At 30.7% G+C, this 20,973-nt stretch overlaps 3 protein-coding genes and 1 long non-coding RNA gene across 4 annotated transcripts; all 4 read left to right on the top strand.

Annotated features, from left to right (window-relative positions):
- Positions 1-416: 416 nt before the first annotated feature.
- Positions 417-2,700, top strand: LOC125583729 (translation initiation factor IF3-1, mitochondrial-like). Its single transcript, XM_048751183.1, has 6 exons — positions 417-1,364; positions 1,460-1,550; positions 1,804-1,871; positions 2,088-2,186; positions 2,266-2,322; positions 2,471-2,700. The coding sequence occupies exons 1-6, from the start codon at positions 1,326-1,328 to the stop codon at positions 2,525-2,527; spliced, it is 411 nt and encodes a 136-aa protein (XP_048607140.1). The 5' UTR covers positions 417-1,325; the 3' UTR covers positions 2,528-2,700.
- Positions 2,701-2,741: 41 nt separating this feature from the next.
- On the top strand, positions 2,742-4,435 carry LOC125583728. The gene is made up of 2 exons (XR_007320793.1): positions 2,742-3,281; positions 4,055-4,435. It is a non-coding gene; the product is annotated as an uncharacterized LOC125583728 (long non-coding RNA).
- Positions 4,436-5,691: 1,256 nt separating this feature from the next.
- On the top strand, positions 5,692-9,143 carry LOC125583727 (translation initiation factor IF3-1, mitochondrial-like). Its single transcript, XM_048751182.1, has 7 exons — positions 5,692-6,111; positions 6,207-6,297; positions 6,551-6,618; positions 6,836-6,934; positions 7,014-7,070; positions 7,219-8,030; positions 8,807-9,143. The coding sequence occupies exons 1-6, from the start codon at positions 6,073-6,075 to the stop codon at positions 7,273-7,275; spliced, it is 411 nt and encodes a 136-aa protein (XP_048607139.1). The 5' UTR covers positions 5,692-6,072; the 3' UTR covers positions 7,276-8,030; positions 8,807-9,143.
- Positions 9,144-9,927: 784 nt separating this feature from the next.
- LOC106417801 (translation initiation factor IF3-1, mitochondrial-like) lies at positions 9,928-12,212 on the top strand. Its single transcript, XM_022710438.2, has 6 exons — positions 9,928-10,875; positions 10,971-11,061; positions 11,314-11,381; positions 11,599-11,697; positions 11,777-11,833; positions 11,982-12,212. The coding sequence occupies exons 1-6, from the start codon at positions 10,837-10,839 to the stop codon at positions 12,036-12,038; spliced, it is 411 nt and encodes a 136-aa protein (XP_022566159.2). The 5' UTR covers positions 9,928-10,836; the 3' UTR covers positions 12,039-12,212.
- Positions 12,213-20,973: the final 8,761 nt, after the last annotated feature.

Below are 20,973 nucleotides of genomic sequence, written 5' to 3'. Positions count from 1 at the left end.
ACACTATTTGTTAATGCGAATTATTAGTTTCAATTTATGCATCCAATGATTTTTCTTCAGGACAGTTTTAGAATAATAGTTTATATATTCGACTTGTATCATGTATGATAAACCGGACAGAAAGTTTTGTTTATGTTAAGATGAAAACTAAGAATAGTCTAATGTTGTAAATTGTTCTTGGTTTATCTTAAGATGTACAAAATCTGCTTTGGTAAACAAAACATGAAAAACTTTTGAATCGGCTCTATTAGACATAACATAATCAGCACAATATGATTTAGGTATCCAAACAAAATAATAGTTTGGATTATATCTGTTATATATATATATATATATATGTTTATGTTTATTTATGACAGGTTCATTACGTTTTAATTCGATTTTTCTGAATGCAATAATACTGGTGGCCCACTTAAACCGAAAACAATGTATATGCATATTAATGTAATGTTTGATGCCTTGTTAATTTACAAAAACATAATTACTGAAGATCTTAATATTAGTTATAAATCCAGTGACAAAAGTTGTAAAATACCACATAAGAATAGAGTTATCTTATATAGTACATTTGTTTTAGTGGGATACATATATATATCCTCAAACTAACAAAAAACGTTTTGTCCAATTTTGACATAGTTTAGTTTCATTATTTATACATCAAATACATTAATAACTTAAAACGCACATATCAGGTTTTGCAAGTTTGCTAGATACGTAAAATAACTCTTTTTTCATATCAAACTTTTTGCTTCATTTCTTTTCTCTAATTTATTAAATATAAGTAATTAGGTCTAAAATAAAATGTCTAATTTTCATTTTATAAAAAATAAAAATTTTATTTTAGAAATCCAATTTATATATATATAATGCATAATATAAAATACAAACATTTACCTTTTTACTATTGGTTCCAAACCATATTTCTTTTTGTTACTATTCACATTTTATTCTCCGCTTTTTTATTTAACCCCTAATATTTCGCAGTTTATAAAACAATACTTAAAAGGTACTGCGTAACATTATTCGCTTATTTTGCTGTTCTCATTCAGTCTAAAAATTACTCTTACTATCTAAATCTAAAACTGAATTCAATTCAATTATTTGAGTATTACACAGTTTTCACTATTCTCTATTTTAATGTATAAACTAAAAAATTAATCAAATTCTTACTAAATTTTTAATATATTCTATTAATTTGTTACGTGTGGGCCATCCATCTACTGAACTGTATATTTAAATAGTAATATTTTAAAAATCTATGGTATTGCTTGCTCAAGTTTTCTTTATCTACTAAAGACATTATAGTTGTATGTATATAGTGTTGGATGTTCTGCTTTAGGGTTTTTGGGTTGTATGTGTTTAAGGTTTTAGTTAGTGATTAACGTTCTGGCTCTCCTAGGTCCTAGATCTTGTTCATGGTTGTCAAAATCGTTTATAACTTGGTATGATCTTGTTCCAGACAATCAAGAAGGAAGAGGATGTTGAATCTGATGGCCCACGCCTCAATGATAAGATTACCGCCGAGACTGTAAGATTGGTTTCCGAGGAAGGTAATTTGATTTGTTCATGTACCAGATAAAGAGACAGTGAAAGATGAAATCTCTAAGAACACATTGTTTTGTTACTAAGTTCCTATTCGGTGGAGTGTCTTTAGATAGGAGTCATCAGTTAAAAGTCCGTTTTGCTTATACGTTTTAATAAACAAGTTGAACGTTCAGCTTTAGAACACATTAAAAAAAGATAAATGAACCTTCTGAGATTCTGATAGTGAGGAACGTGTGATATGGTTTTGTCGTTGTGCAGGACATTGTATTGTGACTCTGAAGGAAGCTTTCAGACGGGCAAAAGAGCTCAAGCATGACTTAGTTGAGGTGATATGTCAATTAAAGTATAAGTTATTCTAGATGTTCTTTCTAATGATTATGGTTATCCCTTTAGTCTACAAATACCTCTTTTGAAACATGAGTTATTTTTGTATGTGATGATTATTGTTTCCTTTAATCTACAAGTACATCTCTTTAGGTGTATTTTTGTACATATTTCTAATTTGTTTTTTTTTCCCCTCTTATCTCTTGCTTGTCTTGTAGGTCCAAAGAGATGCTAAGCCACCAGTGTGTAAAATTGTAGCCTATGCACATGACAAGTACAAAAAAGATCAAGTAGGAAAGGAGCGTGCTAAGGCCAAGGTCTGTTACATGGCCTTTGGTATTGAAAATATCAAAATTGTCGTTGTGTCCTGAGTTTATGGGTTTTGCCTGGTTCTAGCGGGCTGAAGTAACCATTAGACCTGAGGTCAAGGAAATTCATTTTACTCCAATGATTGTATGTTTCTCTTGAAACCCACTCTCTGTTTCTTATTTTATTTTTTATTTTTGTAACTGCTCTGTTTCTTATTCTTCGTCTCATCTGTGTGGTTAAGAATGAAAAACTATAACGACATTTTTCATTTCACTTTCTTTTTCTCATCCAGGATGCAAAGGACCTACAGTTTAAAGCAAAGCAAGCATCAACACTGATGGAGATGTGAAGGATGCAAAGGACCTACATATTTCTTTTTTGTTAACATTCATATTTTATCATTCAACCCTTTTTTTTTAACCATTAATATTCCACAACTTATAAAACATCACTTTAAAAGTACTACATAATATTATTCACTTATTCCTTTGTTACCGTTCAATCTAAATATTACTCTTACTATCTAAATCTAGAACTGAATTCAACTCAATTATTTGAGTATTACACAGTTTTCACTATTCACAATTTTAAAGTATAAACTAAAAAATAAATCAATTAATTACTCTTTTTTTAATATATTCTATTAATTTTGTTATGTGTGGGCCATCCACCTAATAAATTGTATATTTAAATAGTAATATTTTAAAAAGTAATTTTATTTACATTTATATAAATAAATTCATAATTCTAAAATAACAATAACTTTTACGAATATCAAAATTATTTACACGCATAGGAAACATACCCTTTTATTTGCTTATTGGAAAATGAACGAGTCTAAAGCTTTTTCACATATTATATGAGAAAAACTTGGATTTTTTTAAATTAGATTCGTTTAAATCGGAACATATTAAGATGAGTTTCTTAAATTAGATTTTTGTTATGTATATATGTAAGAATACTTTGTATGTTGTAACAAATAGAATAATTCATCTCTTTCCTAAATTTTTAACTCACTATCAATCCATTTTTATAATCCAAGATGAGGAAATCCGTTCACCTCTTGTCTACGTTCTTAATCGTCTTCATTATTCTCTCACTAGGTTTGTATTTACATCTTAATATATTGCATAAATTCATTCTATAGGAACTTGAATATAATACTTAGATCTTTATTACTTTAATATATCTTGAACCCATATAAAAGTTTTTGTTTGCTATATAAAATATAGCATTAAATTATCTCTTTTGTGTAAAATTCATAAATTTTCAGAAGGCAACAAAATATAGAAAACTGATTCAAACATTTTGTGCGTCAAAATTAAAAGGCTCATACCTGAAGTACTTAAGAGTTTTGTTTTTATATTTGTTTATTTTTATTTTTAATGTATATGGTTAATATACGATGAAGAACAACTATGATTAAACAATTTAAAATATTTTCATTGTTTCATCATCTATTTATGTACATTTTGTCCTGCACATACAAATATGTTAACCAACATTTTCATAGTAGGGATGAACTGTAGTCTTTATATAAATTTAAGAGATATTTTGAGATTTATATATTTTATAGGTGATATGTTATGCTTTTCCAATATAAACATTAGTTTCTCTTAAAACATAAAAAATTATATGTTTTTATTAATATACACACAATTCTTAAAAATATTTGTCCACAAAATAGAAAAATATATACTTTGACCTAATCATATGCTTGTTTTTTATTTACTAGCAAAATCTGTTTCTCTTTTTGCTTATAATGCTTAAAATAATAGTTCATTAGGCAGTTTTTGTTGATAAATAAGTTTTATAATTCAGAAAATTTATATATATTATCTCCCAATTAAAATTTCAGATTTTTTATATATTACAGGAATGATGGCAGATGCGAAAAAACAGTGTCCATATAAAATTCCAATTAGTAAAAAGTTATCATATTGTGCTGCAACACTATGTTTGGCTGATTGTAAGAAGCAACATGGAGCTGATGCTAGTGGTAGTTGTTCCGAAGAAAAGGGATTTTGTAACTGCGTTGCTAACTGTAAGGGTTCTCGCTAAGTGTTGTGAATATAATAATATCCAACCAAAGTTTTATACTATATTTTTACTAATAAATATCTAAATGTTAAAATGTTTGTCTCATATTTGTGGATCTATTTATAATAAATAATAATAAGATAATTAAATAAATACAAATGTGATTAACAAGATTGTACTTTAAATAAAATAAATGATCACAATATTATTAGATGTATCCAAAAATGTGTATATGATCAAAAACGTTTAAGAGGAGTTTTAAAAGACAGCGATGAAATCACAACCAATATTTAAATGTGATATCATGACCTAACATGTAAATTTTGTGTACATTGCAAAAAAATAAAATAAAAATAGCAAGACTTGATTATCTACACTAAATAAAAGGCACTAATTCGAAGGCCTCTATAAATGTCTACATGAGCTAAAAATTTGAATATACAACTATATAGGGCTCGACTCTAACCGGTTAATAGTATTATTCCAAACCATCGTAATGATCTCTTATATTTAATTAGGTTCACCTCCTTTTATACGCAATTCTGAGAACACTATTTGTTAATGCGAATTATTAGTTTCAATTTATGCATCCAATGATTTTTCTTTAGGACTGTTTTAGAATAATAGTTTATATATTCGACATGTATCATGTATGATAAACCGGACAGAAAGTTTTGTTTATGTTAAGATGAAAAATAAGAATAGTCTACTGTTGTAAATTGTTCTTGGTTTATCTTAAGATGTACAAAATCTGCTTTGGTAAACAAAACATGAAAAACTTTTGAATCGGCTCTATTAGACATAACATAATCAGCACAATATGATTTAGGTATCCAAACGAAATAATAGTTTGGATTATATCTGTTATATATATATGTTTATTAATGACAGGTTCATTACGTTTTAATTCGATTTTTCTGAATGCAATAATACTGGTGGCCCACTTAAACGAAAACAATGTATATGCATATTAATGTAATGTTTGATGCCTTGTTAATTTACAAAAACATAATTACTGAAGATCTTAAGATTAGTTATAAATCCAGTGACAAAAGTTGTAAAATACCACATAAGAATAGAGTTATCTTATATAGTACATTTGTTTTAGTGGGATACATATATATATCCTCAAACTAACAAAAAACGTTTTGTCCAATTTTGACATAGTTTAGTTTCATTATTTATACATCAAATACATTAATAACTTAAAACGCACATATCAGGTTTTGCAAGTTTGCTAGATACGTAAAATAACTCTTTTTTCATATCAAACTTTTTGCTTCATTTCTTTTCTCTAATTTATTAAATATAAGTAATTAGGTCTAAAATAAAATGTCTAATTTTCATTTTATAAAAAATAAAAATTTTATTTTAGAAATCCAATTTATATATATAATGCATAATATAAAATACAAACATTTACCTTTTTACTATTGGCTCCAAACCATATTTCTTTTTGTTACTATTCACATTTTATTCTCCGTTTTTTTATTTAACCTCTAATATTTCGCAGTTTATAAAACAATACTTAAAAGGTACTGCGTAACATTATTCGCTTATTTTGCTGTTCCCATTCAGTCTAAAAATTACTCTTACTATCTAAATCTAAAACTGAATTCAATTCAATTATTTGAGTATTACACAGTTTTCACTATTTTCTATTTTAATGTATAAACTAAAAAATTAATCAAATTCTTACTAAATTTTTAATATATTCTATTAATTTGTTACGTGTGGGTCATCCACCTACTGAACTGTATATTTAAATAGTAATATTTTAAAAATCTATGGTATTGCTTGCTCAAGTTTTCTTTATCTACTAAAGACATTATAGTTGTATGTATATAGTGTTGGATGTTCTGCTTTAGGGTTTTTGGGTTGTATGTGTTTAAGGTTTTAGTTAGTGATTAACGTTCTGGCTCTCCTAGGTCCTAGATCTTGTTCATGGTTGTCAAACTCGTTTATAACTTGGTATGATCTTGTTCCAGACAATCAAGAAGGAAGAGGATGTTGAATCTGATGGCCCACGCCTCAATGATAAGATTACCGCCGAGACTGTAAGATTGGTTTCCGAGGAAGGTAATTTGATTTGTTCATGTACCAGATAAAGAGACAGTGAAAGATGAAATCTCTAAGAACACATTGTTTTGTTACTAAGTTCCTATTCGGTGGAGTGTCTTTAGATAGGAGTCATCAGTTAAAAGTCCGTTTTGCTTATACGTTTTAATAAACAAGTTGAATGTTCAGCTTTAGAACACATTAAAAGAAGATAAATGAACCTTCTGAGATTCTGATAGTGAGGAACGTGTGATATGGTTTTGTCGTTGTGCAGGACATTGTATTGTGACTCTGAAGGAAGCTCTCAGACGGGCAAAAGAGCTCAAGCATGACTTAGTTGAGGTGATATGTCAATTAAAGTATAAGTTATTCTAGATGTTCTTTCTAATGATTATGGTTATCCCTTTAGTCTACAAATACCTCTTTTGAAACATGAGTTATTTTTGTTTGTGATGATTATTGTTGCCTTTAATCTACAAGTACATCTCTTTAGGTGTATTTTTGTACATATTTCTAATTTGTTTTTTTTTTTCCCTCTTATCTCTTGCTTGTCTTGTAGGTCCAAAGAGATGCTAAGCCACCAGTGTGTAAAATTGTAGACTATGCACATGACAAGTACAAAAAAGATCAAGTAGGAAAGGAACGTGCTAAGGCCAAGGTCTGTTACATGGCCTTTGGTATTGAAAATATCAAAATTGTCGTTGTGTCCTGAGTTTATGGGTTTTGCCTGGTTCTAGCGGGCTGAAGTAACCATTAGACCTGAGGTCAAGGAAATTCATTTTACTCCAAAGATTGTATGTTTCTCTTGAAACCCACTCTCTGTTTCTTATTTTATTTTTTATTTTTGTAACTGCTCTGTTTCTTATTCTTCGTCTCATCTGTGTGGTTAAGAACGAATAACTATAACGACATTTTTCATTTCACTTTCTTTTTCTCATCCAGGATGCAAAGGACCTACAGTTTAAAGCAAAGCAAGCATCAATACTGATGGAGATGTGAAGGATGCAAAGGACCTACATATTTCTTTTTTGTTAACATTCATATTTTATCATTCAACCCTTTTTTGTTTAACCATTAATATTCCACAACTTATAAAACATCACTTTAAAAGTACTACATAATATTATTTACTTATTCCTTTGTTACCGTTCAATCTAAATATTACTCTTACTATCTAAAAATAGAACTGAATTCAACTCAATTATTTGAGTATCACACAGTTTTCACTATTCACAATTTTAAAGTATAAAATAAAAAATTAATCAAATACTTACTAATTTTTTAATATATTCTATTAATTTTGTTATGTGTGGGCCATCCACCTAATAAATTGTATATTTAAATAGTAATATTTTAAAAAGTAATTTTATTTACATTTATATAAATAAATTCATAATTCTAAAATAACACTAACTTTTAAGAATATCAAAATTATTTACACGCTTAGGAAACATACCCTTTTATTTTCTTATTGGAAAATGAACGAGTCTAAAGCTTTTTCACATATTATATGAGGAAAACTTGGATTTTTCTAAATTAGATTCGTTTAAATCGGAACATATTAAGATGAGTTTCTTAAATTAGATTTTTGTTATGTATATATGTAAGAATACTTTGTATGTTGTAACAAATAGAATAATTCATCTCTTTCCTAATTTTTTAACTCACTATCAATCCATTTCTATAATCCAAGATGAGGAAATCCGTTCAACTCTTGTCTACGTTCTTAATCGTCTTCATTATTCTCTCACTAGGTTTGTATTTACATCTTAATATACTGCATAAATTCATTCTATAGGAAATTGAATATAATACTTAGATCTTTATTACTTTAATATATCTTGAACCCATATAAAAGTTTTTGTTTGCTATATAAAATATAGAATTAAATTATCTCTTTTGTGTAAAATTCATAAATTTTCAGAAGGCAACAAAATATAGAAAACTGATTCAAACATTTTGTGTGTCAAAATTAAAAGGATCATACCTGAAGTACTTAAGAGTTTTGTTTTTATATTTGTTTATTTTTATTTTTTTAATGTATAGGGTTAATATACGATGAAGAACAACTATGATTAATCAATTTAAAATATTTTCATTGTTTCATCATCTATTTATGTACATTTTGTCCTGCACATACAAATATGTTAACCAACATTTTCATAGTAGGGATGAACTGTAATCCTTATATAAATTTATGAGATATTTTGAGATTTATATATTTTATAGGTGATATGTTATGCTTTTCCAATATAAACATTAGTTTCTCTTAAAACATAAAAAAATTATATGTTTTTATTAATATACACGCAATTCTTAAAAATATTTGTCCACAAAATAGAAAAATATATATTTTGACCTAATCATATGCTTGTTTTTTATTTACTAGCAAAATCTGTTTCTCTTTTTGCTTATAATGCTTAAAATAATAGTTCATTAGGCAGTTTTTGTTGATAAATAAGTTTTATCATTCAGAAAATTTATATATATTATCTCCCAATTAAAATTTAAGATTTTTTATATATTACAGGAATGATGGCAGATGCGAAAAAACAGTGTCCATATAAAATTCCAATTAGTAAAAAGTTATCATATTGTGCTGCAACACTATGTTTGGCTGATTGTAAGAAGCAACATGGAGCTGATGCTAGTGGTAGTTGTTCCGAAGAAAAGGGATTTTGTAACTGCGTTGCTAACTGTAAGGGTTCTCGCTAAGTGTTGTGAATATAATAATATCCAACCAAAGTTTTATACTATATTTTTACTAATAAATATCTAAATGTTAAAATGTTTGTCTCATATTTGTGGATCTATTTATAATAAATAATAATAAGATAATTAAATAAATACAAATGTGATTAACAAGATTGTACTTTAAATAAAATAAATGATCACAATATTATTAGATGTATCCAAAAATGTGTATATGATCAAAAACATTTAAGAGGAGTTTTAAAAGACAGCGATGAAATCACAACCAATATTTAAATGTGATATCATCACCTAACATGTAAATTTTGTGTACATTGCAAAAAATTAAAATTAAAATAGCAAGACTTGATTATCTACACTAAATAAAAGGCACTAATTCGAAGGCCTCTATAAATGTCTACATGAGCTAAAAATTTGAATATACAACTACATAGGGCTCGACTCTAACCGGTTAATAGTATTATTCCAAACCATCGTAATGATCTCTTATAATTAATTAGGTTCACCTCCTTTTATACGCAATTCTGAGAACACTATTTGTTAATGCGAATTATTAGTTTCAATTTATGCATCCAATGATTTTTCTTCAGGACAGTTTTAGAATAATAGTTTATATATTCGACATGTATCATGTATGATAAACCGGACAGAAAGTTTTGTTTATGTTAAGATGAAAACTAAGAATAGTCTAATGTTGTAAATTGTTCTTGGTTTATCTTAAGATGTACAAAATCTGCTTTGGTAAACAAAACATGAAAAACTTTTGAATCGGCTCTATTAGACATAACATAATCAGCACAATATGATTTAGGTATCCAAACGAAATAATAGTTTCGATTATATCTGTTATATATATATGTTTATGTTTATTAATGACAGGTTCATTACGTTTTAATTCGATTTTTCTGAATGCAATAATACTGGTGGCCCACTTAAACCGAAAACAATGTATATGCATATTAATGTAATGTTTGATGCCTTGTTAATTTACAAAAACATAATTACTGAAGATCTTAATATTAGTTATAAATCCAGTGACAAAAGTTGTAAAATACCACATATATAAGAATAGAGTTATCTTATATAGTACATTTGTTTTAGTGGGATACATATATATATCCTCAAACTAACAAAAAACGTTTTGTCCAATTTTGACATAGTTTAGTTTCATTATTTATACATCAAATACATTAATAACTTAAAACGCACATATCAGGTTTTGCAAGTTTGCTAGATACGTAAAATAACTCTTTTTTCATATCAAACTTTTTGCTTCATTTCTTTTCTCTAATTTTTAAATATAAGTAATTAGGTCTAAAATAAAATGTCTAATTTTCATTTTATAAAAAATAAAAATTTTATTTTAGAAATCCAATTTATATATATATAATGCATAATATAAAATACAAACATTTACCTTTTTACTATTGGTTCCAAACCATATTTCTTTTTGTTACTATTCACATTTTATTCTCCGCTTTTTTATTTAACCCCTAATATTTCGCAGTTTATAAAACAATACTTAAAAGGTACTGCGTAACATTATTCGCTTATTTTGCTGTTCTCATTCAGTCTAAAAATTACTCTTACTATCTAAATCTAAAACTGAATTCAATTCAATTATTTGAGTATTACACAGTTTTCACTATTCTCTATTTTAATGTATAAACTAAAAAATTAATCAAATTCTTACTAAAATTTTAATATATTCTATTAATTTGTTACGTGTGGGCCATCCACCTACTGAACTGTATATTTAAATAGTAATATTTTAAAAATCTATGGTATTGCTTGCTCAAGTTTTCTTTATCTACTAAAGACATTATAGTTGTATGTATATAGTGTTGGATGTTCTGCTTTAGGGTTTTTGGGTTGTATGTGTTTAAGGTTTTAGTTAGTGATTAACGTTCTGGCTCTCCTAGGTCCTAGATCTTGTTCATGGTTGTCAAAATCGTTTATAACTTGGTATGATCTTGTTCCAGACAATCAAGAAGGAAGAGGATGTTGAATCTGATGGCCCACGCCTCAATGATAAGATTACCGCCGAGACTGTAAGATTGGTTTCCGAGGAAGGTAATTTGATTTGTTCATGTACCAGATAAAGAGACAGTGAAAGATGAAATCTCTAAGAACACATTGTTTTGTTACTAAGTTCCTATTCGGTGGAGTGTCTTTAGATAGGAGTCATCAGTTAAAAGTCCGTTTTGCTTATACGTTTTAATAAACAAGTTGAACGTTCAGCTTTAGAACACATTAAAAAAGATAAATGAACCTTCTGAGATTCTGATAGTGAGGAACGTGTGATATGGTTTTGTCGTTGTGCAGGACATTGTATTGTGACTCTGAAGGAAGCTTTCAGACGGGCAAAAGAGCTCAAGCATGACTTAGTTGAGGTGATATGTCAATTAAAGTATAAGTTATTCTAGATGTTCTTTCTAATGATTATGGTTATCCCTTTAGTCTACAAATACCTCTTTTGAAACATGAGTTATTTTTGTATGTGATGATTATTGTTTCCTTTAATCTACAAGTACATCTCTTTAGGTGTATTTTTGTACATATTTCTAATTTGTTTTTTTTTTTCCCTCTTATCTCTTGCTTGTCTTGTAGGTCCAAAGAGATGCTAAGCCACCAGTGTGTAAAATTGTAGCCTATGCACATGACAAGTACAAAAAAGATCAAGTAGGAAAGGAGCGTGCTAAGGCCAAGGTCTGTTACATGGCCTTTGGTATTGAAAATATCAAAATTGTCGTTGTGTCCTGAGTTTATGGGTTTTGCCTGGTTCTAGCGGGCTGAAGTAACCATTAGACCTGAGGTCAAGGAAATTCATTTTACTCCAATGATTGTATGTTTCTCTTGAAACCCACTCTCTGTTTCTTATTTTATTTTTTATTTTTGTAACTGCTCTGTTTCTTATTCTTCGTCTCATCTGTGTGGTTAAGAATGAAAAACTATAACGACATTTTTCATTTCACTTTCTTTTTCTCATCCAGGATGCAAAGGACCTACAGTTTAAAGCAAAGCAAGCATCAACACTGATGGAGATGTGAAGGATGCAAAGGACCTACATATTTCTTTTTTGTTAACATTCATATTTTATCATTCAACCCTTTTTTGTTTAACCATTAATATTCCACAACTTATAAAACATCACTTTAAAAGTACTACATAATATTATTCACTTATTCCTTTGTTACCGTTCAATCTAAATATTACTCTTACTATCTAAATCTAGAACTGAATTCAACTCAATTATTTGAGTATTACACAGTTTTCACTATTCACAATTTTAAAGTATAAACTAAAAAATAAATCAATTAATTACTCTTTTTTTAATATATTCTATTAATTTTGTTATGTGTGGGCCATCCACCTAATAAATTGTATATTTAAATAGTAATATTTTAAAAAGTAATTTTATTTACATTTATATAAATAAATTCATAATTCTAAAATAACAATAACTTTTAAGAATATCAAAATTATTTACACGCATAGGAAACATACCCTTTTATTTGCTTATTGGAAAATGAACGAGTCTAAAGCTTTTTCACATATTATATGAGAAAAACTTGGATTTTTTTAAATTAGATTCGTTTAAATCGGAACATATTAAGATGGGTTTCTTAAATTAGATTTTTGTTATGTATATATGTAAGAATACTTTGTATGTTGTAACAAATAGAATAATTCATCTCTTTCCTAAATTTTTAACTCACTGTCAATCCATTTTTATAATCCAAGATGAGGAAATCCGTTCAACTCTTGTCTACGTTCTTAATCGTCTTCATTATTCTCTCACTACGTTTGCATTTACATTTTAATACATTGCATAAATTCATTCTATAGGAAATTGAATATAATATTCAGATCTTTATTACTTTTAATATATCGTGAACCCATATAAATTTTTTTGTTTACTATATAAAATATAGCATTAAATTATCTCTTTTGTGTAAAATTCATAAATTTCCAGAAGGCAACAAAATATAGAAAAACTGATTCAAACATTTTGTGCGTCAAAATTAAAAGGATCATACCTGAAGTACTTAAGAGTTTTGTTTTCATATTTGTTTATTTTTATTTTTTTAATGTATAGGGTTAATATACGATGAAGAACAACTATGATTAAACAATTTTAAATATTTTCATTGTTTTATCATCTATTTATGTACATATTGTCCGACACATACAAATATGTTAACCAACATTTTCATAGTAGGGATGAACTATTGTCCTTATATAAATTTATGAGATATTTTGAGATTTATGTATTTTATAGGTGATATGTTATACTTTTCCAATATAAAAATTAATTTCTCTTAAAACATACAAAATTATATGTTTTTATTAATATACACGCAATTCTTAAAAATATTTGTCCACAAAATAGAAAAATATATACTTTGACCTAATCATATGCTTGTTTTTTATTTACTAGCAAAATCTGTTTCTCTTTTTTCTTATAATGCTTAAAATAATAGTTCATTAAGCAGTTTTTGTTGATAAATAAGTTTTATAATTCAGAAAATTTATATATATTATCTCCCAATTAAAATTTCAGATTTTTTATATGTTACAGGAATGATGGCAGATGCGAAAAAATAGTGTCCATATAAAATTCCAATTAGTAAAAAGTTATCGTATTGTGCTGCAACACTATGTTTGGCTGATTGTAAGAAGCAACATGGAGCTGATGCTAGTGGTAGTTGTTCCGAAGAAAAGGGATTTTGTAACTGCGTTGCTAACTGTAAGGGTTCTCGCTAAGTGTTGTGAATATAATAATATCCAACCAAAGTTTTATACTATATTTTTACTAATAAATATCTAAATGTTCAAATGTTTGTCTCATATTTGTGGATCTATTTATAATAAATAATAATAAGATAATTAAATAAATACAAATGTGATTAACAAGATTGCACTTTAAATAAAATAAATGATCACAATATTATTAGATGTATCCAAAAATGTGTATATGATCAAAAACGTTTAAGAGGAGTTTTAAAAGACAGCGATGAAATCACAACCAATATTTAAATGTAATATCATCACCTAACATGTAAATTTTGTGTACATTGCAAAAAAATAAAATAAAAATAGCAAGACTTGATTATCTACACTAAATAAAAGGCACTAATTTAAAGGCCTCTATAAATGTCTACATGAGCTAAAAAATTGAATATACAACTACATAGGGCTCGACTTTAACCGGTTAATAGTATTATTCCAAACCATCATAATGATCTCTTATAATTAATTTGGTTCACCTCCTTTTATACGCAAGTCTGAGAACACTATTTGTTAATGTGAATTATTAGTTTCAATTTATGCATCCAATGATTTTTCTTTAGGACAGTTTTAGAATAATAGTTTATATATTCGACATGTATCATGTATGATAAACCGGACTGAAAGTTTTGTTTATGTTAAGATGAAAAATAAGAATAGTCTAATGTTGTAAATTGTTCTTGGTTTATCTTAAGATGTACAAAATCTGCTTTGGTAAACAAAACATGAAAAACTTTTGAATCGGCTCTATTAGAGTTAACATAATCAGCACAATATGATTTAGGTATCCAAACGAAATAATAGTTTGGATTATATCTGTTACATATATATATGTTTATTAATGACAGGTTCATTACGTTTTAATTCGATTTTTCTGAATGCAATAATACTGGTGGCCCACTTAAACCGAAAACAATGTATATGCATATTAATGTAATGTTTGATGCCTTGTTAATTTACAAAAACATAATTACATAAGATCTTAAGATTAGTTATAAATCCAGTGACAAAAGTTGTAAAATACCACATAAGAATAGAGTTATCTTATATAGTACATTTGTTTTAGTGGGATACATATATATATCCTCAAACTAACAAAAAACGTTTTGTCCAATTTTGACATAGTTTAGTTTCGTTATTTATACATCAAAAACCACTACAAGAAAACGTGCCCATAACAATGAACATTTACGACGAAAATATTTCGTCGTAAATTTACATGGTCTTTACAACGAAATTACGAGGAATCTAACTTTCGTCGTAAACGCCATGTAAATTTACGACGAACTGATTTCGTCGTAAACTCCATGTAAGTTTACGACGAATGTACGTGGAATGAGAAATACGTCGTAATCATTACGTCGACATTACAACGAAGCATGTTACCGTTATATTTAGGTGAAAACGTGTATTCAATGTGCTTTAACTTACCTAATTTCGTCGTAAAGTCGTTGTAAATAATATGTTAAAACCATGTAAAATCCATGTAAAATATTCCTTGTAAAATCGTTGTTATATTTCAACTACCCAACTCGAAAATTTCTCTATATATATGTCATTTCCCACAACTCTCTTCCTCACAACACACAAACGGGAGAAAAAAAATCCGAAAAAAAAATCAGAAAAAAAAAATTTCAAAAAAAAATCTAAGAAAAAAATGGCCGGTGGCGGTAGTATTTACGAGTTACGGAGTTGGATGTATTTGCACAAAGATTCCGACGGGAGGGTGACGAACGCATTTCTGAGCGGGCTAGAGACATTCATGCACCAGGCGGGCTGTACACCGATCACACAGGAAAGCGGTAAGATGTTTTGCCCCTGTCGGAAATGCAAGAATTCAAAATTTGCACGTAGTGAAACTGTATGGAAGCATTTAGTAAACAGAGGATTTACACCACAGTACTACATTTGGTATCAACATGGAGAGGGTTATGGGGGAAATGAAGCTAGTAGTAGTAATAATAATTTTGAGGATGGTCATCATAGTGAAGAACCGAATCATTTGCATAATGAATATAATTATCATCAAGATCATGAGCAGATGGTAGATCATGATAGGGTTCAAGATATGATTAGTGATGCATTTTTAGAAACAACTACAACAATAGCTGATGGAACTGGAAACGTAGAAGAACCTAATTTGGATGCAAAAAGGTTTTATAAAATGCAAGATGCTGCAAATCAACCAATCTACACTGGTTGTAGAGAAGGTCTCTCTAAATTATCTCTAGCAGCTAGGATGATGAATATTAAAACAGATCATAATTTACCTGAGAATTGCATGGATGCATGGGCGGAGTTGTTTAAAGAGTATTTGCCAGAAGACAACGTGTCTGCTGAATCTTATTATGAGATTCAGAAATTGGTTTATAGTCTTGGGTTGCCTTCGGAGATGATTGATGTTTGCATCGACAACTGCATGATCTACTGGAAAGAAGATGACAAGTTAGAAGAGTGTCGATTCTGCAAAAAACCACGATTCAAACCGCAAGGCCGTGGGAGGAATAGGGTACCGTACCAAAGGATGTGGTACCTACCAATTACAGACAGATTGAAAAGATTATATCAATCTGAGAGGACTGTTGCATCGATGAGGTGGCATGCGGAACATGTCCAGAGAGATGGTGAGGTTGCACATCCATCAGACGCAAGAGCGTGGAAACATTTCAACAAGGTACACGCAGATTTTGCTACAAATATTCGGAATGTCTATCTTGGGTTATGCACCGATGGATTTAGTCCATTTGGAATGTCTGGTAGACAATATTCTTTGTGGCCAGTCATTCTTACGCCGTACAATTTACCGCCGGATATGTGCATGGAACAAGAATTTCTATTTTTGACCATATTAATCCCTGGGCCGAAGCATCCAAAACGGTCTCTTGATGTTTTTCTTCAACCGTTGATAGAAGAGCTAAAGCAATTGTGGTCAGAAGGGGTGAGGACGTACGATTGTTCCTTGAAAAACAATTTTACGATGCGAGCAGTTCTGCTGTGGACGATAAGTGATTTCCCTGCTTATGGGATGTTGTCTGGCTGGACAACACATGGAAGATTATCTTGTCCATATTGTCTTGGATCGACAGATGCTTTTCAACTGAAGAATGGTAGGAAGAGTTGTTGGTTTGACTGTCATCGTCGCTTTCTTCCACTTGCCCATCCGTACAGAAGAAATAAGACATTGTTTCGGCACAAAAAAATTGTCAGAGACGGTCCTCCTCCATATCTCACCGGCCAGCAGATCGAAGCAGACATTGATTATTACGGAGCTCAGGAAACAGTTAAAGTTGGAGGAAATTGGCATGTTCCTGGAAATATGCCTGATGGATATGGTGTGTCTCACAATTGGCATAAGAAGAGTATATTTTGGGAGCTACCCTATTGGAAGGATCTTCTCTTACGCCACAATCTGGATGTCATGCATATTGAGAAGAACTTTTTTGAGAACATCATGAATACATTACTTAACGTCCCTGGGAAGACAAAAGATAACAAAAAGTCAAGGATGGACTTACCTGATATTTGCTCAAGAAGTGAGTTACATATCAAGAGCAATGGAAACGTTCATGTTCCCATCTTCCGGTTGTCATCAGAAGCCAAAACAACCTTGTTTGACTGGGTTGCATCAGAAGTTAAGTTTCCTGATGGTTATGTTTCAAATCTGTCAAGATGTGTTGAACGAGGTCAAAAGTTCTCCGGAATGAAGAGTCATGATTGTCATGTGTTTATGCAACGACTACTTCCATTTGCTTTTGCCGAGCTCCTTCCAGCAAATGTCCATGAAGCACTTGCAGGTAATTATAAAACGTTAATATATATACATATGTTATGAAATGTTATTAATTTGATTACTTTTGCAATATACAGCCATCGGCGCTTTTTTCAGAGATCTCAGCACACGTACGTTCAAGGAAGAAGTCATCGAACAACTTCATCATAACATTCCGATCATATTGTGCAACCTGGAGAAGATATTTCCTCCTTCATTTTTTGACGTCATGGAGCATCTAGTTGTCCACCTACCGTATGAAGCATTGCTTCGTGGACCTGTTCACAACGGATGGATGTATCCGTATGAGCGACAGATGAAACATTTGAAGGGGAAAGCAAGAAATCTTGCAAAGGTGGAAGGTTCAATAGTTGCGGGAAGTTTGACAGCCGAAACATCTAACTTCACATCATACTACTTTGCTCCAACTGTTCGTACGAGGAAAAGAGTTCCTAGAAGATATGATGATGGTGGAGTACCGACATCATATCCAATTGATGGTGTTCCTGACATTTTCTGCGAAATTGCACGGTTTGGTGGTAAAACGAAAGAAGTATGGTGGTCATGTGAAGAGGATAAACATAGTGCCCACACTTATATTCTGCTCAACTGCGAGGATGCTGTGACCCGTTACTTTGAAAGGTAAATATTTTTGTGAATGTTAATTATATGAATTGCAGTTAATTATGTATGACTTGATTATTTGTTTAATTTGCAGCATGTTTGTATCTCAAGTTGAAGAAGCAATACCAGGAATATCTGCAACTGATGTGGACACACGTAAAGATAAGCACTTTGTCAAGTGGTTAAAATCACAGGTACGTAATATATCTCATACATTGATTAATTAAGTAAGTGTTTTGATACTTCAATATTAATTAAGAATAACTGCTTTTGGCAGGTTGATTATGACGATCCTTATTATCCCGTATGGTTTCACGAATTGGTTCAAGGTCCAGTTGCAAAGGTCACCACATCACCTATGTATTTCACACGAGGATTTACCTTTCACACATACGAGTATGGGAGACATCGGGCAACGAGTAACTACGGAATATGTGTGAAAGGTGAAACGGACTTTTACGGGATCTTGCAGGAGATTATTGAAGTAGAATTTCCGGGGTTATTGAAGCTAAAATGGTCCTCTTCAAATGTGAATGGTTCGATCCTGTTGTGAACCGAGGGATTCGGTATAACAAATTTGGTGTTGTGGATGTCAATTTTGGGAGAAGATACAACAAATTTGAGCCTTTCATCTTAGCTTCACAAGCCGAGCAAGTAAGCTTCCTTCCTTATCCTCGGCTTCGAACTTCCGGGATAAACTGGTTAGCTGCTATCAAAATTACACCTCGTGGACGCATTGTCGCTGGAGAAGAACCGCCCTTGCAAGAAGAAGACGCTATCAATGAAGTTGAGGTACCAGAACAACCAACTGATGAAATCCTTTTGATCGACCCGCAAAACTTTCAATATGAAGATATTCCCGAAGATGCGACAGATGAAGCACGTGAAGACGAGTTCGAGAGAAGCGACGATGATGATTGTAATGATAGTGATGAGAACGAAAACGATTTAGAGTGATGTAATATTGATGAGAACGAAAACGATTTAGAGTGATGTAATATTGATGAGAACGAAAACGATTTAGAGTGATGTAATATATGTCTCTGATGTTGTATTTCTCTATTGTAACGTATGTTTAAAGAAATATTGCTTTTTTACCATCCTAATGTATGTGTAACAAATGTTTTTTATATAATATGTATTTGTGTTAATTTTAAAAAAATTATTTGGAGTTTTAGGGTTTTAGAGTTTAAGTTGGAGAAAGAGCACAAAGTAGTAGAGAAGAAGAGATATGATGTTAGATGATATGTGACTTTGGGGTTTAGGGATTTCATTCTCGGTGTTTAGGGTTAAGCGTTGTAAAATCGTCGTAAACCGATGTTTCCACGTAATTTCGTCGTAAATGGAAAAACGCGGGCCTGGTAACTTCGTCGTAAACGTGGGCCTTGTAAATTCATCGTAAACCGATGTTTCGACGTAATTTCGTCGTAAATCGAAAAACGCGGGCCTGGTAACTTCGTCGTAAATGAAAAAACGCGGGCCTGGTTACTTCGTCGTAATGTTACGTCGCGTTTACGATGAAACATTTTTTATATATTGGGACGCCGAGACGAGGCTGCCTCGTCCATTCCTCCTAAACTCCTCTCCTCTCCCTAAGGTACATTCTCTTCCCTCCTTTTTTTTTTTTTTAAGTTAGTTTAGGTTATTAATTAGTTAGGTAATTAGTTTAGGTGATTATTTAGATAATTAGTTTAGGTGATTAGTTAGATGACGGAATCCTATAGTTTAGGTGATTAGTTAGGTAACAGAATAATTTTTTAATTATGTCGTCATAATTGATTAAATTTATTTAATTTTTTTTTAGATGACTCCTAGATGGAAACCAGCAGCACCTACTTATGCCCAGTTGTTTGGCGATGGCTCCGGTACATCTTCTTCCGGTCCATCGTCTTCCGATGCAGTTCCAGACTCTCAGACTTCTCAGAGAGTTTTTTCGAGTCCTCCTCTTCCACCGCAGATGCCTCCACCTCCTCCTCCAGCGGCTGCACCTGAGCCTGTCCCAGAAGGTGCAGTTCATCCGGATTTGCGTGTGCCTTCATATGCTCCCTTCGCGAGATATACGGTGGAGGATTTGCTTGCCCAGCCTGGACGGGAGGGTTTGGATGTTCTAGACCCCGATAGACCCCGAGGAACTTATTGGTAAGTTATTAATTTTTATTACTTTAAAATTTAATTAATTTTTATTTTGTAACGGTTAAATTGTTTTTTTTTCAGGTTTGGGGCTAACAACCGTGTTAGCCGGAGCGTTTCGGCGACGATTAAGGGTTACTACGACGGGGCATACCCGAACTGGAGCAAGACACCAAATCACGTTAAGATCACGTGGTTTAAATGTTTTGCGGTAAGATTTTTAAATTTAATTAAATTTCTACTTTTAAATATATATATATTTTTAATATTTATTATTAATTGTAATTTTTTCAAACTTTTATGTTTCAGCAAAAGTGGCATTGGTCTTTGGGAATCACCGAGAGGGTGAAGGCGGAATTCGTTGCAAAGGCAAAGATACGCCTCTGCAACACAGTCTCTGATTGGAAGGACAAGTGGGAGATCTATGGGTATGAGGGAAAGCCCACTGAGCTCACGACGGATGTGTGGGATGGCCTCATCGCCTATTGGGAGCACCCCTCTTCGATCAGAAAGGCCAATTCGTGCTCGGCTTCTCGAAGGACGAAGGATAAAGATGGTCATTTGCCCATGCTTCACAGAACCGGACAAAAACCTCATGCAGGAGTCCGTCTAGAAGCTGTAAGTTTTGTTTTAAATATATATTTTAAAATATTCAATTAATATAATTTATA

This window comes from Brassica napus, chromosome C3 (assembly GCF_020379485.1).
Source record: "Brassica napus cultivar Da-Ae chromosome C3, Da-Ae, whole genome shotgun sequence".
NCBI lineage: Eukaryota > Viridiplantae > Streptophyta > Magnoliopsida > Brassicales > Brassicaceae > Brassica > Brassica napus.
Note: the sequence above shows the minus strand (reverse complement) of the source record. Positions and strands in the feature narration are given on the sequence as shown.